This window comes from Petaurus breviceps, unplaced genomic scaffold (genome assembly GCF_028583685.1).
Source record: "Petaurus breviceps papuanus isolate PSGF00001 unplaced genomic scaffold, PetGlider_PUasm1.0 90650, whole genome shotgun sequence".
Classification (NCBI taxonomy): Eukaryota; Metazoa; Chordata; class Mammalia; order Diprotodontia; family Petauridae; genus Petaurus; species Petaurus breviceps.
Genome location: NW_027187299.1, coordinates 5,835,493 through 5,861,249, shown reverse-complemented (window position 1 = coordinate 5,861,249; position 25,757 = coordinate 5,835,493). Strand labels below are relative to the sequence as shown.

Below are 25,757 nucleotides of genomic sequence, written 5' to 3'. Positions count from 1 at the left end.
GTGCCTTGAGATATAGTCCTCAAGAGTTACAAATATTATCCTTCTGTGTAGGAATATAAACAGTTTAACCTTATTGAATAATGTTGTTGTTGTTTTTCCTGTTTACCTTTTTGTGTTTCTCTTGAGTCTTGTATTTAAAGATTAAATTTTCTGGGGGTGGCTAAGTGGCATAATGAATAGAGTACCAGCCCTAGAGTCAGAAGGACCTGCGTTCAAATCCAGCCTCAGACACTTAACACAAAAACTAGCCATGTGACCTTGGGCAAATCACTTGACCCCAATTGCCTTACCTTCCCCCTCAAAAAACAAAACAAAACAGAAAACATAGTTCCTGGGTTTGTGTTGGCAGGTAGGAACAAAAAAACAAAAAGCAAAAAAAAAAAGTTATTCTTCTTTCTTCTTCTTCTTCTTCTTCTTCTTCTTCTTCTTCTTCTTCTTCTTCTTCTTCTTCTTCTTCTTCTTCTTCTTCTTCCTTTTTGCTTTTTTAGAGGGCAATTATGGTTAAGTGACTTGCCCAAAGTCACAGGGCTATAAGTGTGTCAAGTGTCTAAGGCTGTATTTGAACTCAGGTCCTCTTGACTTCAGGGCCAGTGCTCTATTCTCTGTGCCACCTAGCCACCCCTATTTTCACTAATTTCTAATTGAAATTTAGCATTTCTTTCAATTATTTACAAACATTATTTTGAGGAATCCACAGGCTTCACCAGACTACCAAAGGAGTCTATGACACATTAAAGGGTTCAGAACTCCCAATTTGATGGTGAAATCACTGACTACCAAAGATACTAGCTAGAACACAAACTGTATACCTTGATAATTTCTGTCTTCTCGCTTTAGAACAAATGGAAGAAATGGGATTCAAAAAGGCCAATGCGTTCTTGATACAAATGACTCTGAACTTAGGCAAATCACCCTCTTTGAGTTGCAGGTTCCCAAACTGTGAAATGAAGCAAAGAGGCAGTGTACAGAGGAAAGAATATGGGTCTTAAAGTTGAAAGACTGAGTTGCCACATGACTTATTGGCCATATTATTTTGGCTATTGCCTTTCCCGTTTGAGCTTCAGTGTTTTCACCTCTAATATGAGGATCTTACTTCCACAAGGTCTTTGTGTGTGGGAGGCAATATGGTAAAGTAGAAAGAGTACTGGATTTGGAGCCAGAGAACTTGGGTTCATAACAAGGCTCTGCCACTTGTGACTGTAGCGGCAAGCACCCCAAGCGTCCTCAGGGTTGCTTCCACCACAGGTTCTTGGATCTGCTTTGATAAAGGAAAGCAACTCAAAATGGGTTAACAAGCTTACTTTAATCAGTCAGACATATATCGTTTACCTTGTTCAGGGGAAAAGTCGGCACCCCGAACTTCAAAGCCTACAGGCAGAATTATCAGGACATTAACAGATCAAGTAGACAGATTTCCAAACTGTCCAACCATTACATCCATACCAAATCAGCATCTGGGTTTTTCAAAGCCGGGGGGCCCTGGACAACGGCTTCCCAGAATACAGATCAAATCACAGAACACTTCTCAAAGTGAGCCCCCAAAACAAAGCTACACATCAGGGCTTATATAGCCTTCTCCTGGCTCAGAGAATGTAACAACCCTATTGGCTCACTGGCCAATCAAGAAGTATCTACTGAAAAACAAGCCTCCCACCCCAGGCTTCAGGTGCACTTTAGCCTAGGGGCAGGGAAGATCTTCCATTCCCATTACAGTAACCTACAAGTCACTTCACCTCTCTGGACCTGTTTCCTCATCTATAAAATGAGGTTGGACATAATAGCCTTCAAGATTTCTTTTAGCTATTACAAACAACTGAGATGATGTACTATAATACTGTGAAAACCTTGGAGACCTCTGTCAGTCATCACAGTTATTACTATTACTATTATATAATAATTGCTATTATCATTAAATTTTGTATTTACGTGGAATGATTGGAAAATAGAGTGACATGGAAACTAATTTCTAAGAAAATGTGAAATTATCAGCTCATACATATAGAGCCTGAAGGGTCCTCTAGGAAGGATCTCTGAATGGTCCAGAAGCTACTAATCCACCCCTTCATTTAACAGATGAGAAAACTGAGTATCAGAAAGTTTAAGTGTCCAAGGTCATATAAAAATAAGCAACAGAGATAAGATTTTAATACAATTTTTTTTCACCATACCACACCTTTTCCTATTTAAAGAATTGGTCAGCATGGGATTTGATACAAATAAGAGAAATGGCATCATCCTATACCCTTTTGTTTGTGAGTGCTGATCTTTTACTAGCTACCATGGAGAACATGGCAGGAGGTTGGTTGCCATACAACATGAAGAAAGAAATGAGAATTTTCTATGTAAAAAGAGGTGAAAATGACTAATAGGAAGGACCTGGATATCTAATTTTGAGTGTGCAGAAAATACTTAACACTTTCTCTCTGATAAGTATAAGCAGGGAATGAAACTGCCCTGATAATAAGGAATCCGTTAATATGATCAGTCAAGCTATAGACAGTATGGTTATCATGTGATTTGTCCACCCAAACAGTGAAAGAAAAGTGATGTCTCTTTAGATTAGAGTACTGATCTTCATAAATCATTCACATTATTGCACATAGTAATTATTTAGAGACAAAGGTTAGTGGGAGAAAGAATCTGATTGTATGGATTTCTTTTCATTTTGTTCTGAGCCAGACATACGACCATAGATTTATAGCTGGAAGGAACATTTAGAGGTCATTGAATCCAATCCTCTCATTTGATAAAGAAACTAAAGCTCGGAGAAGTCTAGAGGAATTGCCCAGGGTCACACATTTACTAATTATTGAGGGCAGGATTTGAACCCAGATCTTCCTTATTCCAAGTCCTAGGCTTCCTATGATACTACCCTGGTTCTTTCATGAAACATTCACCATGTTTTGAAATGTCTAATCCTTGTCCTATTATGATACATAGTTTACAGTAGTTGTGTGGCACTTTTGATTAACAGTGACAACAAATGTGGATCAAATCATAAAACTGTGATTATTAACGACTCTAATGATCTTTGTTTCCTTAGCTACCAGAAATCCTAAATCATGCACACATTATTCATTCATTTTTAATTGAACTAAATTAGTTATATTTTCACCTAAAAAGAATGTTTCATTTACTTGAACCAATACTAATCAAAACCTCCTGAGTTACTCTTGCCTACTGAAAACCATAACCCCAGGCACCATCTTTCAATGAAAAAAATGGTAAGTAATGACTAGGAAGAAGTAATCAGTGTTCTTAGGGCTGGATTTGCAAATTAAAACCTTCCACAGCAACAGAAAGATTTTCCTAAAACTCTAGTAGCCATCTAGAAGCAGATGTCAAAAATGCTAGAGAATCCATAACAGCAGAAGTGGACCATTTGGGAAACAGGGGTTGTTTTGTTTTGTTTTGAACAAACAAGGTATTTGTTATTTCAAGTTTATACCCATAGTATCACATTCCTTGCCTTCTCAATGAGTAGAGTTGGTCGTTTATCTTTATACAATTCACCATGAGGAAAAGTTTCTCAATACTGTACATGATATGCTTTTTCCATTCATACCTACCATTTAAAGACTATTATTACCCAAGGCAAGAATCTTATCTTCTAATATTTCATTTTAAATAAACCTGAAATCTTATAGGACTCAGTAGCAGTACTGCCGTCACTAATACAGATTATTTGTCTGAGATGAATTTTATTACCAGATAATATAAGGTAATTCTCAGATAAACTGACCTGTTTCTCATTGTATGGGGACAACTTCCTGTCTTCCCAGTATAATCATTCCATTCTAATCATTTCTAATAGTTTCTCTTCAATTCCAACAATAAGCTTTCCACACAACTCAGAGAGAGGCCTTCTCTCTAGCTGTCTCTCATGCCAAGAACACTTCCTTATCTTCCTGCTCCTCCACTCAGGCCACTGACCTCCCTGGTTTCCTTCAAGTCCCAATTAAAATGTCACCTGCTACAGGAAGCCTTCTCCAACCCCTCATAATTCCAGTACCTTCCTTCTGTTAAATATTTCTTATTTATCCTGTATAAAACTTGCTTTGAATATATTTATTTTCATGTTGTCTTCCCCATTAGATTGTAAGCCCCTTGAGGACAGGGGTTATCTTTTGTCTCTTTTTTGTATCCCAGAACTTAGCATAATGCCTGGCACACTGTAGGCATTTAATAAATGGTTACTGAATGATTGTGTGTTGCATCCCTACCCAATGTTTCATAGAGCTTATCAGGTACAACGTTTTTAAGAAGTGGTTGGACCTTATTTATTTCCAAAAGAAAATCTTCCATAAGATAGACAGATGCAACTATATACAGACTGAAATTTATTTCATACCACCAGACTCATCACATTTTCAAAAGTGAAACATTCTGCTCAGCATCACCTACACTTAAAAACAGGGAAACCCAACTTGGTAAGGCACAATATTGAGAAGAGGCAATGTGGAGGACTTTTTCCTCATTTTGGCTTTGTAAAATACCTGTGGTTTTTCAGAATATATCTAAGAACAGAAAGCATAGTGTCCATAAATTTGCAAGAATCTAGTTTATATACACATAGTAAAAAAAAAAGATAACAAAACAGGCTCAGGTACATCACATTTTCTGAAATAGTAATATTGCCCTAGAGTTTAAGATTTACATCAGACTAGCACACTATAAAATAGAGTGCTAATAAGAAATCATCTTTGCGATACCAAGCTGCAAGTTTACATTTAACAAGTTTTCTGGGTTTTGAAATGAGTTGACTTCCTATCCTCACAAACACATAAAGTTTTCAAAGTTTCCCCACCCTGCCTAATTTAACAGAGAAATAAATAATGAAGGGAAACCTCTGGCCCAACCCCAGCTTTCCCACTCCATAAAACATTGTAAAATATCAAAATTCCTGCACACATAAAAACAATCCACCAAACTTTAAGCATCAGGGTTAGCCCAAGCACTACTAGTACTGGGCTCTGTTCTTGGCTCAATTTCTAACTTCAATGGTGTAGAATCAAGCATCCAATAAGAAATAAAAGCATTTTAAATGAAGCTTTCAGAACTGGAAGGTGTGTGGGCCTGATTTCCACCACTACCACCACCCAGTCCCTCCTTTTTTTAAAAGACTAAATGCTTTTCACAGAATCCTTTAAGTTAGGCTTGGGAATTGTCTAGAATTCATTCGTTCATTCAACAGAATTCGTTTTAAGAATCACAAAAAGTTAAGCAATTTTTTTAAATCAATCAGGTTGTAACTAAACATTTCCATAAACTATAGCAACCATTTCATCATAACAAAGGATAAATAATAATAAGAGCCTATGTGTATTTAAGAGGTTTATAGGTTAATCTTTTGTTCCATATATATTTGAAAGAGGTTTTTTTTGATAGCTACTAGCAGGAGCAAGAAAAAATTATAGACTGGTATTGAACTTCCTCTAGTGAACATAAGTTGGGACTTATTAAATACTTAAAGGCAAAAGGAGTTAGGACGATACCCCACGACTATACAAAGATTCCCTTTCAGGTTAGATACAGATGTAAATATGGAAAAGCCGGCTTAACCCAGGGTAAGCCTGAGATCAGAGACTAAAAAGAAAAAAAGAAAAAAAAAAACCCTGATGCATCCCACCTCTGTCAGACAATGTGTTAAAGGCTGACGTGGCATTTTCCAAGAGAAACAATGCCTTGTAAATATCACCTACTAGCAAATCTGCATGACTAACAAATGAGTGACATTCTCCAAGTCCCAAGGCAAGCAAGGAAGCTAAGGAGCTGTGAACACAGTTCTCCTGATCCATAGAGCTCAGCTGCAGCCAATTACTAGCTTCCCATTACTAAGGCAGCAGCATTCTCATGATCTTTAAGACACATGGCACTATTCCGTTGCCAGTTCTTTGGGAAAAAGTCATCTGTTGCATTTAACTGAATGCTTTCACGGGTTTTTAGGGTAGCTGGTATTTTTTAAAGCAGTCTCAGCAGACGATTAAATTAAAAGCCCTCTAACGGCACACCTGGGCTGGAATCAAAAAACAATCTCTCCTTATAAAAATCTTTCTAATGAGGAAAAAGCCAGGCCTTTCCTTGAAAATCCAGTAATTGTGGCATATCCTCTATTCTCATTCATTTTTTTTTAAGTTGGATCAGCAGCATAAACAGCCATTATGTAAAGGGGAAACATTGAGGAGCACATATTGGCTAACTTTAAAAAAAGATACACTGTGTCACACAAACATTTGCTACCTCCTTTCAAAAGAGCATTCCCATGCCTTACAGATGGTACAAATTAGCCATGCAAGCTCTCAAGATACACAAAGAAAAGCCTGGGAGTTAGAACAAAGTGGGAAGGAGGCAGTTTGGGGCACATATTACAGAACCTAAAAGAGGAGACCTTTGGGCCAGGAGTCAGGAAGTTCAATATGGTTATTCCCTAAAACCAAATGGAGGAGACTTTCCAACAGACTCACTCAACATCAGCATGTCATTCGACCCATGTCTGCCCAATGCCCACAACTGATTTAAGTATAATTTTTTTTTTAAATCATGGCTTTGGAAAGAGGGCTACACAATGCCAAATAACCACTTGGATGAATTCCACACCCCCCCCCCACACTGAAATAGCCAGGCACTTCTCTTTGCCTAACATAATTGAATTGACCAATTGTTTTGAGGTTGTACACACACAAGCCTTTGGAAGCTTCCTCAGATTTTTTTTTTAAATAAAAGTGCAATCTGCATGGAGTTCTAAGGCTAAAAATGTTGTTCTTTAGCAGGCACCATGTTTCAGAAAGATACAAATGCCCATAGAAGACTTTGCTCACAGTTCACTGTTTAGCCTTGAATCAAGTTTTCTTCTTCCTCCCATAAGCTATCATGCTCCTTTGTCCTTCTATATGTTAAAATACAACAAAAACTCCACAATCTTTACCCAGGTTTGGAGTGTCTTCTCATGAGGTGTGATATAGCTTTAAATGATGAGATTGCTGGAAAATTCTTAATCTATTTAAAAAATCATTTGCATAAAAGTACGGCTGCCCCCTTTGCTTGAAAGAGAAATTGAAGAGAAAGAAAAGAACAAAGAACATAAATTGAGCTCTCCCACAGTGACATGTATTTATATAGGTGTATATATGTACATATATATACACACATTATATATACATATGTACACATATTTTCTATACAGTGAAAGGAAAAGTCATTTAAGCTAATATAGCTTCTAATTTGTATTTCTTCTAAAAATAGTCTTTTCTGGGTCTCTGGCCAGTAGCATTATACCAAACAGCAATATTTCTTCCACCAAGATTTGGAGATATTTTTCATTTTGTCTGGAGTCCTGTTCTTGGATTTCTTTGGTTGCTGTTGAGTGTCCGAGTGCTGAATGCCAGCCACAATGGCTGCATCAAAGACCTCTTTGAGGTTTTTCTGAGTCAAGGCAGAGCACTCAATGTAAGAGGTAGCTTTGATCTCCTCTGCACACAGCTTAGCGGCCTCCTCAGCCACCGGCTTCTCCTTGCATTTGTCCAGTTCAATGAGGACTTTGACATCTTCTCGGAGGTCTGACTGTGTGCCAACGAGTATGATGGGGGCTTTGGGGCAGTGACAGCGAATCTCTGGGACCCATTTCTCACTCACATTCTGAAAGGATGAAGGGCTTACGACGCTGAAGCAAAGCAAAAAGATGTCCGTGTTGGTGTAGCACAGAGGCCTGAGTTTGTCGAACTCATCCTGTAATGAAACAAAGCAGTCCAGAATTATTTCTTTTAGTCACGGTTTACAGACTCAAGGTAGCATATTCCAAGGTTATGAAAATCCAACTGGTTGTGGAAGGAGAATTGCCTAAGTAATAACACCAATGCCCCTTTGAGGTCCACAGTCACAACGTACCAATGATGATGATATCAATCTTCTGGGTATGGATACCACTAATACCTCCATTCCCACATGCTTCTAACTCTTGTCTCTCATGACATCAGACAACTACCAAGGGGCACTACAGCTGGCTTGCCGTGTACATACAAACACTGCATTAAGAGATTTACCTTATTTAGTTCTCCTACTACAAAGAGTAACTCAGGGCTAGATTCTCCAAATTGTAGGTGTATACAAATCTTCCTATTTATTCAGAATTTAGTTTCTGTGTCCATATCCACAAATAAAAAATGGAGAAAATGTCTATATAGTCCAAGTGGAAGGTAAATTTCTTGAAGATAGGAAGTCTTATATCCTTAGTTCCCTGGCCCAGAGTAGGCACTTAATACTTTCTCATTGATTGATTAATAAATATTTGGTGAACTGAATTAAGAGTACAAAACATTTCAGGGTACAGTGGAAAGAATTTGGAGATAAAGGACTCAGTTCAAAGCTCTGTCAATTAGTTCTATATGTGACCTTGGACAAATCATTTAATTTCCCTGGTGCTCAGTTTCCTCCTCTGTAAAAGAGAGAGGATTGGACTAGATGGCTTCTGAGCTCCTTCCAGCTCTAGGTCCATGATACTCACAACAGCTAGGAAATTAATATAGCATAGATTTGTCTGTTTCATAGAGGGGGGAAAGTATATAGGGTACAGAGATTATTACCTTAGATCTTCTCTATGTTAATCTTGTATGTTCTGACTGATATTGTATTTCCTCCATTAGAATATAAGCTGCTTGAGGGCAGGGATTGCTTTTTCTTTTTCTTTCATCCTTACCCCCCTGGGACACAGTAAGCACCTAATAAATGTTTGTTGGTTGATTGATAACTTGATTATTAGAAAGTAAAGAGTCACATACTAGCAGAGTTTAAAACCAACCACAAACTTGCATTCAGTGATATGCTCTAGTCTCCATGTTACCCACTCAACATCTATTCTCTTTTTCTCCCCTTTCCCAATTTTTCCTCCTTTCCTTTCCCTCTTAGGCCACCTGCTTACCTTTTCTTTTCTACCCTGTCTGGGCCAGTTTGTTCCATTGAGTATTACCTGTCCCATCCTAGAGTTACCACATAGAGGCTGCTGAGTCCCTCCCTATGCATCCTTTGTGAATCTTGGGACAAGATAAGATATGTTAGGATTATTCCAAATGATCTGAACTGGCAGTCTGTAAAACTTCTGTTAACTAGAAAATTAACTATATCTTCCCCTTTTACTCTGACCTTAAAAGTGAGATCTTCTAACCTGTATGAATCTGAAATCTATTTTTTTCCTCTGTGCATGCAGTTCTATTTTCCATTGTGTGAAGATTCAAATAGTTTCCTACTAAAAACTTGGATAGAAATGATCTCATTTCTATTTAAAGTCCATATTTATGGCTGTCATCCATTTTAATGTGCATTATACAGACTTAGCTATCCAGTGGCATGCAAAAATTAAGCATTATTCCATAGTCTCCTCTACACAATTCTTCATTCTGTCACATTTATTTACAATCCCACATTTATACAATCTCTGTCAAAGCGTTCCTAGTCACCACCTTTCCTCCCTCCCATATGAAGGCTTTTGGTCTCTTTTCATTGGAATTTATTATCTCCAATCAAGGTGTCATATTTCAAATAGAGGTCAATCAACTAATATGAAAAGGATGTCCAGTTGAAACCCTGGAATTGTTCAGGGTATTTCTGAAAAAATCACAGTAGCTCCCTGAACTTTCAAAAGCCCAAAGCAGAGGTCAAATTTGCCCTTATGGATCAAATGCTGAATAAAAACAAGCCAAATAGGCTTTTACTTGGCTCAGAAAATATTTTAATTAAAAGTTCTCTCACATTCTCAGAGGATCTCAAATTAAGAAGCACAAAGAACAAGTACAACATAAAATTAGTCCCGCTGTACTTGACTGCTAAATGAGGCCAAAAACCACTTGGATATTGGTTGGGTTTGGAGGGCTTGCATTCCCCATAAAAAGCAGGCCAACTTAGACAAGACGAGACTAGGTCTATGACAGGAGTCCAGGAAGCAGGTTTCACCAGACTCTGGAGACTGAGTCTGAGAATCTAAGAAAGCAAAGCAGAAACTTAGCCCCCAGCTCCCTTTGCCCTAAACAGACCATCTGTATTCAGTGATGTGAATGCAATATGCACATGAAGGGGAAGCCCAATGGAAGGGTACTCTCCATTCAGTGAAATGGATTCTGGGAGCCAAGTGGTTTGTATAAACTTGCCAGGTATGTGTTAAAGAAATTAAGCATGATTAAGTTTAGTCATATGGGGAGATGGGAAAAAAAAACCAGACAGCAGAGGTTCCTACTGTGAGGAGGATACAACTTGGTTCACAGACTAAAGGAATTCCTGTTAGCAACTCCATTGTGAGCCACACCATTTTGGCTATGATCTCCTTTTGTTGAGCCAAAGAGTGTCTCTTTAAAAATTCCCAATCCCTTTCTGTTTTCACTTAAAGTGAGACTGTGGGTGATGTGTTAACCTCATTTTGGCCAATGTGTCTATATCTATACACTGCCTTCAAGAGAAAACCTGAATGCACAAGGAGTAATTTGTATTTGGAAATTCATGCTTCTACCCACCAGCTGTATCTTCCCTGACAGGTTACAGAATTAGCTTCTACAGGATCACCTCATTTCAGTATAATTTCACACACTGGGGGATCTGTGCTCCAATCTCTTGATATCTAAAGTAAGGACAGACATGGAGGCCTCATCCACCATGCAGGGATGGCATGAGGATTACCTTAATCAGGTAATGTCTTTAAACTTGAGTTCCCCTGGATGACTATTAGGGAAATACTGCAGGTGTTAATCCAAGTCACTTAGAAGGGAGATTAACTAATCTAGGGGGAATGGAATGAGATTTGCATGGGATCAGATTAGAGCTCAAAGGGTCATCTGGTTCACCCAAGTTCATCTAATCTAATCCCCTCCCCCCCAACTCCCTTGCACCTTTTATAAATGAAGTCAAGTTAGGCTAAGAGCCACATGGGGAGCAAAACCAGGATTCAAACTCAGGACCTCTTTACTCTTTAATGGATGTTTCCCATTTTGGTTCAATTTAGTCTAATTAGAATAATTCTAGAGCATCTATTCCACTTTAAGGCACTAACTATACTAGGCCTAGAAGAGAAACCGAGATGGACCAGACATTTATCACCTTTCTCTTCAACCCTCTAGTCTAATTGGAGGGCTCATTGATTTAGAACTGGAAAGGAACTTGAAGTTTGTCTCAACCAACCCATTCATTTCAAAGAGGAGGAAACTATGGCCCAGAAAGGCCAAGTAAGTTGTTCAAAGTTACCCAGGACATAAATAGCAGAACAGATTCTAGCTCAAGTCTTCCAACTATAAACCCAGTGTTCTTTCCACTTCACTCGGGCCAGCTAGGTGGTGCTGTGGATAGATCTCAGGGCCTGGAGTCAAGCAAGACTCATCTTCCTGAGTTCAAATCTGGCCTCAGATACTTCCTAGCTGTGTCATCCTGGGCAAGTCACTTAACCCAGTTTGCCTCAATTTCCTTATCTGTCAAATTAGTTAGAGAAGGAAATGGCAAACCACACTAATATCTTTGCCAAGAAAACCCTAAATGGGGTCACAAAGAGTCAGATATGACTGAAATGACTCAAGAACAAAGGTATAAGTACACACACACACACACACAAAAACAACCCTATAGTAATATACAGTAATACAACAAATCACTTTCCTGACAATTACTCATGACAGAATTATAATTCCATTTTACAGATCTGGAAATTGAGTTTCAGGGAAGCAAAATAACTCACTCATGATTATACACCTATTATACGTAGCTCTGCTACTGCAGAGATGGAATTTAAACTCACTTCTCCTATTCTGTCACCTTTTCCTACTTCACCAACATTTGCTGCTGTCATAACCTTAGTTCACATTTAATTAGCAGTATGAGAGTTAAATTCCTTTCCTTGGGGTGGCCAGTGGCTCAGTGAGTAACAGCACCGGCCCCAGAGTCGGGATGACCTGGGATCGAATCTGGGCTCTGATACTTAGCATCACACCCAGCAACAACTGGCTGTATAACCTTGAGCAAGTTACTTAACCCCAATTGCTTATTAAAAAAAAATTCCTTTCCTCACAGGTCTCTAAGAGAGGTAGTAGAGTCAAACACACATTTGTTGAGCACCTACTATGTGCTAGGAACTGTGTTAACTGTGGAGAAATAAAGAAAAGTCAAACCAGGTAACATAAGTATTAGTATTCACACTTATCAGAGAAGGAAACTCAAGGTCAGGGATATTCCATGACTTGCATTAAATGACTTCCTAAGAAGAGAATGAGCTAGGGCTCAAACCCAGATTGTTTCCTGATATTAAGACTAGAGCTCTAATTGTAGAGTAGAATGTGCTGAACAACAGAGAGATAGAAATGAATTGTTGTCAAATTCCAGTGGTAGGTAAGGGAAAAGGCATACATAAGAGGCATACAAGGGTAAGAAAAGAAGGAAAAGAGCATTTATTAAGCACCTACTATATGTTAGGGTGTACCCCTTAGAAATATTATCTCATTTTATCCTCACAACAACTTTGTGATAAAGATGCTATTATTATCACCATTTCTAGATGAGAAAACTGAAGCGTACAGAAGTTAAGTGATTTGCCCAGGGTCACACAGCTAGTGTCTGTGGTCATAGCTGAACTCAGATCTTCCTGACTCCAGGCCCAGCATAGGGGCAAGGGAGGAATTCCCTAGATTAATTGACCTAGATAGGCAAGGGAAGGAATCTGAGACAACTTCACAAAAGGGAATATCTGAATTTGAAGGATGGGTAGGGTTTTTGATAGGTATGAAGGGGAAACATCTTCCACGCAGAAGTAACTTCATGAATAATGATAAAGACAGAGAAATGGTGCTACAAATAGTTGTTTTGGTGGATGTAATTACTATAACTATATGATATCAGACAAATCACTTAATCTTTATGGACCTCCTTTTTCTCATTTGTAAACTAAAGGGGTTGGGCTAGAGAATTTACTTCAATTCATAAGCATTCATTGAAATCCTACTATGTTCCAGGCACACTGTTAGGCACTGGGGATAGTTTTAAAAATAACAACAAACTATCATCCCTGCTATGAAATAGCTCAGTAGCTTAGTGTATATTTCAGATCTAAATCCCAGGATTCTGCAATATCTGGGATTTTCCATCCTTTCAAATGAGTTTCAAAGTCTGAAAAATGTCAGACTATTCTAAGGTATCCAGGCAGTGATGGGTTGTTTTTAAATAGGGAGCATGGTTTCAGTGGTTTCAAAGTCAAAGAGAAACAGATATTGACTCAGAAAACCACAATATGACCTCATCTATATTGTCTTGTATTTTTATTTATTTTGTTAAACATTTCCCAATCACATTTTAATCTGATTCAGTTGCATTTGAGAGCTTTGTGGACCTTACTCAGGGAGTGTGACACCTCTTATGTAAACCGTGGGCAGAACTAAAGTCAGGAGACCCAAAGTCACAATCTTACAGTAGACTCTTACTTAGCTACAGGATGGTAGACAAATTAATCTCTCAGAGTCTGTTTCCTCATAATGATGCTACCAACTTCCCTGTCTTTTTAGACTGTATGAAGATAGCTAATGATAATAACTCACATTTAGGTTGTACTTACTCAGTTTGGCAAAGCACTATGTAAATAACTTCTTATTAGTTATTATTAGGCTTTTAAGCTACCTCCATATAGTCAGCTACTATTGTTGTTATTTTATAATTAATAAAATGCTGTTGGACTAGCTAGGAGATCTTATTTTTTTGTGTCATAGACCCTCTTAGCAGTCTGAAGCTTATGTACAACTTCTTAGAATAATGTTTTTAAATATCTAAAATAAAATACATAGAATTATAAAGAAAACCAATTTATAGAAATGCAGTTATCAAAATATTAAACAAGTTCACAGACCTCAAGAACCCCTGAACTAGAGAAACTACAAGGTCTTTTCTAGAGCTAATGTTCTAAGCTCTGTGCTAACTACTCAATTCATATGAAGAAGCCAAAAAATCTGAGTTGTAAACCAAGAAACTCTCTTATTTGGGGATCTTTCAAGAAACATTTCATTTTCCCTTAAAAGTAGAGTTTTTCTTTTTTTCTTTTTGTTGTGATTTTGTCTTTTTTTTCTCTCCAGAAATTATGTAGAGTAGGTATTTAATAAATAATTGATTGATTGATATAAAGTGTTCCAATTAAATAGATGAATAAAGCTTAGCTATGTGCCAAAGTGTTTCACTTAATATATTCATGATTGGAATCTCTATAAAATTTAATGAATGCTTTCCTGCCTTCTTAAAAAGAGTATACTGAAAATAATTTAACCATCTCTTGGTAACTAAGTATAATCATAACAAACAAGTATTAATAGCAAGGTCCTCTGAACCAATGAGGTACACAGAGCCTTGGACATAACAACTCAGTAATAATGTTTGTAAATTGAATTGCAGGGTTCTTTGACCCTTCATGAAATGATCCTATACTTTCTGATTTCTTGTTTACTTTTTAAGATTCCTGTCTCTCCTCTTCCTGTCACTTCAACAAATATGTATTGCTTTTGTTAATGTATCTGCCTTGAGCATCTTTTTGCTTGGCACCCTCTCAACCCCCTGTGTACACACGTGTACACACACACACACACACACACACACACATCTGACAAAAGAGATAATGTCTAAAATAAAGGTCAACAGGTTCTAAGTGGAGAATTGTCTTTTTTTTTTTAACTACATGTGTGACCTTTGGAAAATTCCTTAACCTCTATAGGCCTTCATTTCCTCATTTGTAAAATGAGGAGATTGGGCTAGATGGCCTGAGGACCCTTCCAGATCTAAATCTATGATCTTCTGGATGGTGAAAACAGAGAAGAGTTCTCTTGAGAGTAAAGCCTTGATTTTATCACATCTTTTGACTGCCCCAAAGGCCTCTTCTCCTTGCTTCTGATTTCCCAATAGGCTGATGGATAAGCAGATTTCTCAATAAGTGAGATTTCACTGCATCAACACTATTTATATTGTTGTTTATATTTATTTATATTATATTGTATGAAGGAAAAAATTAACTTTAAAAAAGTGAATGAAACTTTCATCATAAAAAGCACCACAGTATATTAACTACAGTAAAAACTGCAGATTTTGCTCTTCCTATGCCTCAAAGTATTGATTTCTTTGTCCCCAATTCTGTACTTCAGCAGTTCTTGCTTTTTTTTCACACTAATATAATACTAACGCCTCTATAACACTCTTATCCCATGTTCATATCCCCCACCCACCCATCCCATATCATCCACACACACCACATAGTAGGAATTGTGGCAGTGGGCAGGAAGTAAACAGTTAGGCATGGTGGTGTGGGGGGAGAATAATGGTAGTTCAATAGTTTATGAACAGAAGGCCAGGCTGGTCCCCCTTGGAACTCTTCATGTCTGAAACGCTCTCCCTTTCCAGTTTTCTACTTGACTCTCCCACAGAGTAGGAGCACCAGGATAATGAGCTGGCGTTAGCCCTAGTGACAGATGGCACGAGGCTTTAAGTCTCTTCAGAAATGGAAGGTTAGCCTCATTCAGAGTGGCCATGTGGTTATCAGCGGAATGTCTCATGGTATGAACTGTGCAACTTTGCCCCACCAGTTCTCCAAGTCTGCAAGTACTTATTAGAAACAAAGGGAAATTATTGGTTGGAATCAGTTTCAATGGTCTCACAATTTAAAACCTGGCTAGGAATGGGTTATATAATGAATAAGGGTGTTGCTATATCCTTTACCTTTGCCATTGGTTAATATGTTGATCCAAGCATGAGTTTATAGAGACCAAATCCTCCCCTCCTCCCTTTTATTACACCATCAACTCAAAACTCCTAGTACCTCACCTTCTTTTTGGCAAATGTCTGATTCTTTTCATTTTCATTTTACATTTAAAACCTAGGAATCATCCTCAACTCCATACTCACTCACCACTACCCCACTTTGTCCAATTAGTTACCAGAGTCTTGTCAATTCTACCACTGAAACATCTTTTGCATTCACCCACCACCACCTCTATTCACTAACACCAAAACTTTTCTGAATCAGACCTTCATCATTATCCCTCACAGGGGTTTTCACCAGCATCCTAATTAGTCTCACTGCATCCAGCCTCTCCTGTTTCAAATCTATCCTATATACTGCTATCATGTTGATATTCCTTAAGTATAGATACAAACTTGTCACTCCCCTGCTCAAGAAGTGTCAAGGACTCCCTCTTGACTCTAGAATAAAATGTAAGCTGATCTGTTAGATATTTTACAATCTGTCTCCAATCTATGACAAACTTCCTTAATCTTAGTGTCTTCCTTCTGAGACTACCCCCAATATATCTTATTTGTATATTGTTTGTATGTTGTCTCCTCCATTACACTGAGAGCAAAAACTGTTTTTTGCCCTTTTTTTGTAACCCCAGCACTAAGCACAATGCCTGCTTAATAAAAGTTAGTTGACTATCTTTCTATGCTGACTGCACATTATTCCCTTTAACACACTCTCCATAACTAGACTAATTACTGTTCTTCTCCCTAACAGGATGGAACCCATGAATAAATTGTAACTTCTCCCTCTACTATCCCACCTTTTGGTAATCTAGCTCAATTTAAAAGGCCACCTCTTACAAGAGGTCTTTCCTATTCTTGAGACCCCTAGTAGTTAGTACTCTCCTCCCACCTACTCGAAAACTACTTTGTATTTATTATGTAGAGTTATCTGATATAAGTAGCTTCTCTCTGTTAGAATGTAAGCTTCTTGAGGGCAGTGACTTTCATTTTTGTCTTTGTATTCTTAATATCTAGCATTATTCTTGGCATATAACAAGCACTCAGTAAAAACATATTAAATTGAATTTTATGAAAGACTTAGGAACTCTGATCAACACAATGACCAAGCACAATTCCCAAGGACACAAGATGCTGCCTACCTTACGAGTGGTAGTGGACTCAGAATTAAGACTTTGGGGTTGCGGGTGGGTTGGGGTGGTGGCAGGGTGAATGTTTGAATTTGTTTTGCTTGATTGTACATGTTTGTAACAGGTTTTGTTTATATTGCTTTCTCAGTTGGGGTGGGAGGGAGAAAATGCAGATCTGAAAATTAAATTTAATTAGGGAAAAATAGAATTATACCAGCCCAGAAGTTTCCAGTATTTAACTTTTAACGTTTCAAGGATATAATATGTTAGTACAATGGGGCAAAGGTGCTGAATTTGAAGTTAGAGAATGTTATATTCAATATCACCTCTGGCATTCACCACCTGTGTGACCACAGGTGAGTCATGTCACCTCTAGGGAATTTCAGTTTTCTATTGAATGAGGGAATATATGCTAGATGACTTCTCGGATCTCTTCCATTTCTAAATCCATAACTGTTACATTGTGCATAGATCACTTATACACACTTATAAGTGACCTGAGGACATGGTGAGAAGAGAAAGAGACTAAGGTTTAAGATTTGCCTCCTTGCCTACTGACCTTGGTCACTACCACTGGGCCTGGCCAAACCTTTCAGCAAGTTTATTAGAGTGGTCTTCTCCCTGTTCATGATGTGAGAATAGCCAAGAGCAAGCATGAGAAGGATGATTTCACAGTGCTCTGGAAGGATAGCTCAGTCTCTTTGTAAAACATTTGGAAGCCCATAACCTCTTTAAAGAAATTATTTTCAAGGAGTTATTTTACTGACCTGACCGGCTGTGTCACAGAGCTGCAATCTCACTGGCCTGCCATCCACAGATACAACAGCTAAGAAGAAAAGACACAAAGAAAAGTGTGATGAGGGGCTTCTTTAATCATTCACAAGAGAATAATACCTTCTACCCTCCACCTCCATCCCTACCAATGCCCTCCCACCAATGCAATTTCTTTTAGTTTCTTCAATTAATTTAGACTTAATAGCCTCAAGAGTTGGAACCTGATCAGCCACAAACATTTGGGTATACAAACCCTTCAGGGCTTGACAATTCACTTCACTGCAGCTGATGAAGTAGCAAATCACCGAAGGAAAACCCTTTGATGAGACCAAAAGAGACACAGCCCTTTCCTCTAGGTCCAGAGGATTTATTCTCTTGTCACATTTATGTTTCAGAAAGACTTAAAAACAACAGGGGGGTGGTGTGAGAGAGGGCTGGGGGTAAGTGGGAATCAACCTCACAGCTCTAAATCACTGGGAAGCCACAGTAAATATTTTTGTTTTCCCTTGGGAAAATTTTCAGACTGCAGAGTTTATCACAAAACTCAAGCTTGTTTGGAGACCATGTGCAAACAGCAGCTACCTGCATTGTTCTGTTTATAAAAGAGGTTTCTGCTTATCTCTTCGTTCTGTTCAAATAAGGGATTTTTTTTAAACCGTTCACCTTTTGACCAGGATGAGAAGTTTTGTTGGGAGTTTTTTGTCTCTTATTCCAACAAGCCTTGGTGGAATTTTTTTTTCTTCAACAATGCTGCATTCTAGAGTGCTTTTAAATGACCCCACCATTAATTGGGGAGGAAGAAAGGAGGGAAAAGGAGGGGAAAAAATCAATTGTTAATTTTTTTAAAAATTACCCCAGATAATGTCCATCCTGCTTGTCTTGATGGATTAAGAAATTGCTAGTTTTTCGCCACGAGTTACTAATAGCTCAGAAAAGAGGGTCGTTAAGGGGGTGGGTGCAGAAAGAACAAAAACTAGAATAAACGTTTGCTAATCACACATTCTTCAAGGGTACCATAAAACTTCCAGAAAGTGAGAAAGACTGGAGGAAAATCACAAAGAAGGTAGTAATTAAGGAAGACAGTTTGCCTACGCCTCAACAGACCCTCTAAGAACCTCATGGTTGGGGCTCGAAGTAGACTAAAGAGATACTTAAAATCGGAAATAGACCTTGCTATTGTTATGGGGAGGAAGGCCGAGAAGAAAGAAAACCTGCCCATACCGGGGAATAACTCTAAGAGGATTTGTGAGTTGTGATTGGTGCTATTTTGATGCAAATTAATCCTTATCTGGCAGTTTCTACCGCTCTTTAAAGTTCAGCAGGCACAAAGTCAGGCACACCACCAGAAAGGACTGAAAGTCCCAGGCCTGGCTGATAACAGCACACCCAGTTATCACCCTCCAATTAAAACTCCCAACCCAGGCGCCAGGAGGTTTCGCTCGGACTCAGCATTTTTCGCCCCAGGACAACTGTACCGGCAATCGGAGGTTTCCCTTTTTAATTTGTTTCTTCCTCTCATTAAAAATGCGGCTAGATCTCCGGGACTACTCCCTCCCCCTCGCTTTTTTTTTTTTAATTTCCATATGCACTTGACTTCCACCTCAACAAGTTCGGGAAGACGGGATCACCTCCTTACATTTTGCTCCAAACATGCCTTCCCTCGAGGTAGCGCAAGTGAGTAGTGTGATTAATTTACGGCATTTCTCGGTCGAATGCACAGCAAGACCCCCCCCCCCCCCCATTCCCCCAGAAGGAATCATTTCGAAAGCTAAGGCTTTGCTTCTTAAATAACATTCATTTATAAGAATGAATACGTTGCTCTTCGTCCCTTCCTCTCCAGTACAAACACGAGCTCCGTGGAGCCCAGTCTCCAACTCCTGCCTTACCCGAGAAGTTGTCGAAGGCGGTAGGGATGTACTCCGTGGGGTACCCATTGGTGGTGTAGCTCACCACCAAACTCGTCTTCCCCACCGCGCCGTCTCCGACCAGTACGCACTTGATGCTCCGCCGCTCCGCGCCCCCAGCCCGGCAGCGGTTCCCCAAGGCTGCTCCGAGGGCGGCGGCTGCTGCGCCCCGGCTGCTGCGCACCCGGCGTGGTGGCACCGGCGGCACCTCGCAGCTGCAGCAGCCCGGCACTGGCTTGCTGATGTACTCCGCTTCCCCCTGCTGCGGCGGCATTGGCCTTTCTCCCACGGGCGAGAGAGCAAAGGGGAGAAAGTGAAGCCGGCGCTGGGCGCTCGGGGAAGTGGGAGTGGGAAGCCTTGCTCCCCGGAGCGCAAAGGGCACTTCACCGCCCGGCGGACAGAGCCCCCCTGAACGTCCTTGGATAGAGATCTCTTCCTCGCTCCCAATCCTCTGGGGCGTAGGAACCCGGTATGGTCCGGGCGGCGGCTCCCGTCTTCTTCTTGCGTCCAGGCAGCTTTGCAGGAGTGCACCGGGGGAGCCGGGAAAGATCCGCGGCCCCCCTCCTCCCTCTCCGCCCCAAATTGTTTCCCCACTCTCTGGTGACAAGAGGAGACTGACCGGCCGGTTCTCTCCTCACCAATCTGTAGTCTTCAAGCCAGAAGGCGAAACGGTGGAACACCCTCTTCTCAACGAGCCACCCAGGAAAAAACTGGAATTCCGTAGAAAAAGTGGCGAGACAAAGGAGAATTTGGGGGAGAAATGTGTCTGGCGCGGTTCCTTAATGGACAGCCACCAAGGCAGAGCGCGATCAGGAGTAAGGGACTGACCCAGGAGAGCCCAGCACAGAGCCTACTGAAGCCAAAGCACTCCTTGTCTCTCTGTGTGGGTCTCTCTAGCTTCACGATGACATAACTCGAGGGGAGCCGACGGGGAGGGGGAAAAAAGAGGCGGGACCTGGCCCTGCGCCGTGGCTGCTGGTGTCGTAGCTGCAGCCCTTGGAGGCTGAGGCTATAGCGCTCTCTACCTTCTCCCTACACCTCTTACACCTTCTCCACCCCTCAGCACCAACCACTGGCGGGAGGCCACGGGGACCAGATCCGCTCCTGGGGGACGCCAAGGAAGGAGCTCCAGCCTGAAGTCCAGTACAGTTTCCAAGGTCGAAACAATTTGACCAATGCCTATTGGCTGGAATCTTTCTCCTCCTTCCCTCTCCCACGGCTCTGATCTTTAGCTCTCTTTCCTTTGGCCTCTTCGTCATCTCTTCCCTCCCTCCCCCCCCCCCTTTCCCCTGATTTCCTTTTCCCTAAACTTTCCCCTCTAATCCCCTCCAGCCTAAGAATTTCTTCCCGATCTTCTGATGCTTCCTTCCCGTCTCTGCAGGTCCAGAGCTCAGCTGTAAAACTCCCTTTCTCTTGTCAGTGTTTCACAAATGATGAGTAAGCGAAGTATGTTAGATTATGTCTTTATTAAACTAAATAAACGCTCAGATTTGGAACTTTTTTTTCCTCTTTAATACAAGTCATTAAAGGCATCGTTGTTAAGATATTTTGATCTTTACAAGTCATTCTTTTTTTCCATTAAAACAAAGACAGTGTCCAGAAGACCAACCAACCCTCGTTTTAATTTTTTTCGTTAAAAGTTCAATTCAATTCGTTTCCACATTTACTACGACAGTGGTGCAATGACTACTCTAGGAGACCTGAGTTCAGATTCTGCCTCAGACTCTCACCAGCCCTGTAGCCCTGGGCAAGTCATTTAACTTTTCTCTCTCAGCCTTTGTTTCCTCATATACCTCACAGGTTAAGAGGAAAATTATGTAAAACATTTTGCAAACTTAAGGCACTCTATAAATTCGTATCATCATTATTCATTCTGTGTCTTGTGATGTGTAAGGCTACAGTACAAAGGATACAGAGATACAAGCAAAATATCCCTAAAAAATTTGGGCTAAATAATTTCTTTTGCTCCAATTTCTCTTTTTAAATCTAGTTCAGCATTAATACTGAAGTAATCTGAAATCTGAAAAGGAGGACCACTCAATCATTAAGTTCTCTTCCTTTCCATTCCTATTGTTACCACTCTAATTCAATCTTTTCTGGGTCCATAGCCTGTACTACAAGGATAATCTCAAACTCTACCACCACTCTCTCCCACTTCTAATCTGTCTTTCACCCCTCAGTTAGACTAATCTCAAGGCATTTTCCTGTTCTCCCTTGCCCACTTCGATTACTGCATTTGCCTGGTTCTCCATCTACCTCTGCATCACTGAACCTTCATTGTCTCTTTCTGTCTCTTCCCAATAAATATCTCCTCTTCCATTTCATTCCAACCTTTGCTTTGACTTTCAAATCTTCGTTTCCATTCCCAGTCTCTTCCCTGCCCTCCAGTCTCATATCTCAGACTAAGAATGTTAGTCTATAAATTATTTAGGATGCAGAGTATCCTCATTTTGCAGATAGTGAAATTAAGGCCAAGAAAGCTGGTGATCTCCATGTTCTTGAAAGGCATCTCCACTTGGATATCCACATTTCAAATGCCACATGTTCAAAACTGTATCATAATAATTTCCTTCCCTCCAAAAAAAAAGTATCCCTATCTTTCCAACTAACTTCTCTTTTTTTTTTTCGATGTAACCAATATGTATCTAGTCATTTAGGTTCATAACCTTGAAGTTATCTTTGACTCTTCCCTTTCTCTCACCATATATATCCAATCAGTTGCCAAGGTTGTAATTTGTCTTCATAATCTCTTGTAAAGAGTTACTACTTTCTGTTCTAGCTGCAATCATAGTTCAAGCCCTCAACTCTTCTCACTTAAATTCTGAAGTTTTCTAACTGTTCAACCCGCCTCTAGTCTATTTCCCTCCCAATGTTTCTTTCTCCCTCATAGCCTGAATGATCTTCCTAATGACATTCTACAAAACAACACAACCAAAAAACCTTCAGTGTCTCCCCATTGCTTACTAAGCAAAGTATAAAATACGGGCATTTTCATTCATTGTTCCCCATGACCAGAACTCTGTCTCTCCTTTATCTTGTGCCTCTTGGGATAAACACCAATATTCTGCAAGAAGGCTTTTCCAGACCTTCTTAAACTTTAGCCTTCCTTCTAAGATCATCTCCAATTTATTCTGTATATATCTTGTTTGTACACAGTTGTTTTTACGTTGTTTTCCCTATTAAACTGTGGACTTCTCTAGGACAGGAAATGTCTTTTGCCTTTCTTTGTATCTGTATTACTAGACAGTACCTGTCTCATAGTAGGTGCTTAATAAATGCTTGTTGACTTGACTAATGCAGGCATTCCTGATCCTCCTCAGTCTGGCCCCAACCTACCTTTCCAGATGTTTCTCATACTAATCCCTTTCACATACCCAATGTTCTAGCCAAACTCAGTGCTTTCTGTCCCCTAATCTCATCAAGTTTTCTCCCATCTCTAAGCCTTTGTTCATGCCATTCCCCATGTATAAAATAGATTATTTCTATCTCTTTCTGTTACAGTCTTTCCCTTAATCATGGTGTAGTGGACAGAGAACTGAACTTGGAGTCAGGAAAAACTGGGTCTGAATCCCATCTCTGATACAACTGAGAGCAGTTTGAGCTGAATAATTAAGCCAGAAATCAGCCTTCAGAGGGTTTAGAGGGGAATGAGAGTAGAGGAAATGGAGGCACTGATTATACACAACTTTTTTTTCAGGTGGTTTAGCTGAGAAAAGAAGAGATACAGAACAATAGTTAGTGGGAATATTAGGATCCAGTGAGAGTTTTTTAAAGGATGTGGGCATGTTGAGCAAGTTTGCAGGGAGCAGGAAAGAAGTTGGCAGATAGAGATTGAGTATTAGAGAGAGAAGAGATAATAATTAGGTTAATCTTCTGAAAAAGGCATAAGGGGATGGGATCCAGGATACATATAGAGGCCTCATCTGGAAAAAAAATAAACTTCTTCAAAAGAGACTGGAGAAAAGGAGGAATAATTAGGGAATGATAGCAGGTAATGAGAGGGAGAGAAAAGAGAGCTCATAGTGAATGGCTTTAATTTTCTTGGCAAGCAGGCAGAAGTTAATGGAGAAGACTGTGAGTCAACTTAATAGCCTTTTTTCCTCCATTAGCTAAGACCTTGGTTGACTGATGCTGTCCACCTCGAGGTTTCAGGTGCTACTGGTTTATAAGTTTCTACCTGTAGAAGTAAGGCTAACTTATGTAATATCAATATTGATGTTTTAAACTATAACCATAAATGCAACCCCCATTTTTAGAACACTCCTAGTCAGTGATTAAGTAGATTGGAGTTCAAATCTAGCCTGTGTGAACCTGGACAAGTCACTTAACCTCTCTCTGCCTCAGTTTCCTCATCTGTAAAATAAGCATAGTAACAGTACCTATCTCCAATGGTTGTTATGAGGGTCAAATGAGCTAATATTTGTAAAGCATTTAGAATAGCATCTGGCACATAGTCTACTGGTACTTAATAAATGTTCCCTTCCCTATGTAGAGGAAACTTTAAAAAATATATATGGTTTACTGTAATCCTTGTTTGCATCTTAAGAATTAAGTACAGTTGTTTATAGTCTCATAAATTTGCTTTTTCAAAAGTTCAATAGGGTGGGGTTTTTCTTCTTTTCTAATAACTTCTGCAAAAGATCTTACTTCACTTACTGATCCCTCACCCCCAGACTAGGATAAGAGTAGCTTCTGTCAAGATCATTTTCAGAATATTTATGAGTATCTAAGCTAAGAAGATGGACCATCCCAAGGTAATTGTTGGATTCTAGTGCTACTAAGTATATATCATCGTTAGCTTAATTATGAGAACTAGCCCATCATAGTTTCCCCTGGACAATAAGCACCTTCATCTGAAGTCTTGGAAAGTCTTGGATATGTGCCAAGGTGGAATTATCTCAACAACCAGTCATAAGTTTGGAAAAGACTGTTCACAGCTAGGCTCCTGTGCTCTGGCCAGTTAATAATAATAATAATAAAAAAAAAGACTATCCATAAGTTCAAGCATGACCAGTTAGTGCTTTTTAATCTTCAAGCACTTGAAGAGGAAGGGCCTTTATTGGTAAGTAGAGCCTCAAATCCCAAAATTGCTAAAGATTTATCTTTTGACTTATCCAAACTTTGTCTCCCAACACCTAGCACAATGTTCTAGCACTAAACCTACCCCTATTACTGTAGAGGACATCACCATCCTCCCAGTCCCTCAGGCTATCAACCCAGGAGTCAGTCTGGATTCCTCACTATTTCTCATCACCACCACCCCCATATCCAAGTTGTTGACAAGGTCTTTCACCTTTACCACACCTCTGGAATATGTCCCCTTCTCTCCTCTGACACTACTACTCAGGTGTGCCTTCCTCATGGAATGCTCTCTATCTTCTTCTATAACTATTGACCTCCCTGGCTTCCTTCAAGTTTCAGCTAAAATCCCACCTTCTACAGAAAGCCTGCCCCAAACTCTCTTCACTTTAGTGCCTTCCCTCTATTATTTATTTCCTATTTATCTTGTACATAGAATGCTTTGCATATATTTGTTTACATGTTGTTCCCCTTCTCCACCCCCCCCCATTAGATTATAAGCTCCTTGAGGGCAGGAGCTGTCTTTTACCTCTTTTTGTATCTTCAGTGCTGCACATAACACCTGAAACACAGTAGATACTTAATAAATATTGATTAATTCTAGCAGTTGTTGTTTAAATGTTTTTTGAATTGAGTCAAATTATAATTAAAAGGGTAAAACAGGGCATAAGACCCACGAATAGATCATTATAATGATTAAATACCTAGATAGCATTTTCTATTTTACAGGGTACTTTAATATCAGAGCACCTAGGTGGCACAGTGATTGAGCTCTGGGCCTGGAGTTGAGAAGACCTGAGTTCAAATCCAGCTTCAGACACGTCCTAGGTGTGTGACCCTGGGCAAGTCACTTAACCCTGTTTGCCTCAGTTTCCTCCTCTGTAGAATGAGATAGAGAAGGAAATGGCAAATCACTCCAGTATCTTTGCCAAGAAAGCCCAAATGTGGTCATGAAGAGTCAGACACAATGAAATGACTGAACAACAAAACAACAATCTAACATCCTTTTATGTTACCTCCAGGAACTTGTACCCAGTTTAGGGCATTTATATTCTTCAATTCTTGCTCTAAGTCTCCATTTTCCCCTCTCTGAATCCTGCCTCATTTCCCTCCAGTACTAATTACAGGG

General features: G+C 39.7%; 1 protein-coding gene across 1 annotated transcript; it reads right to left on the bottom strand.

Annotated features, from left to right (window-relative positions):
- Positions 1-4,255: 4,255 nt before the first annotated feature.
- RHOU (ras homolog family member U) lies at positions 4,256-20,584 on the bottom strand. The gene is made up of 3 exons (XM_069064878.1): positions 19,532-20,584; positions 17,639-17,697; positions 4,256-7,725 (listed from the first exon to the last, which is right to left on the bottom strand). The coding sequence occupies exons 1-3, from the start codon at positions 19,821-19,823 to the stop codon at positions 7,270-7,272; spliced, it is 807 nt and encodes a 268-aa protein (XP_068920979.1). The 5' UTR covers positions 19,824-20,584; the 3' UTR covers positions 4,256-7,269.
- Between the last annotated feature and the right edge of the window lie 5,173 nt (positions 20,585-25,757).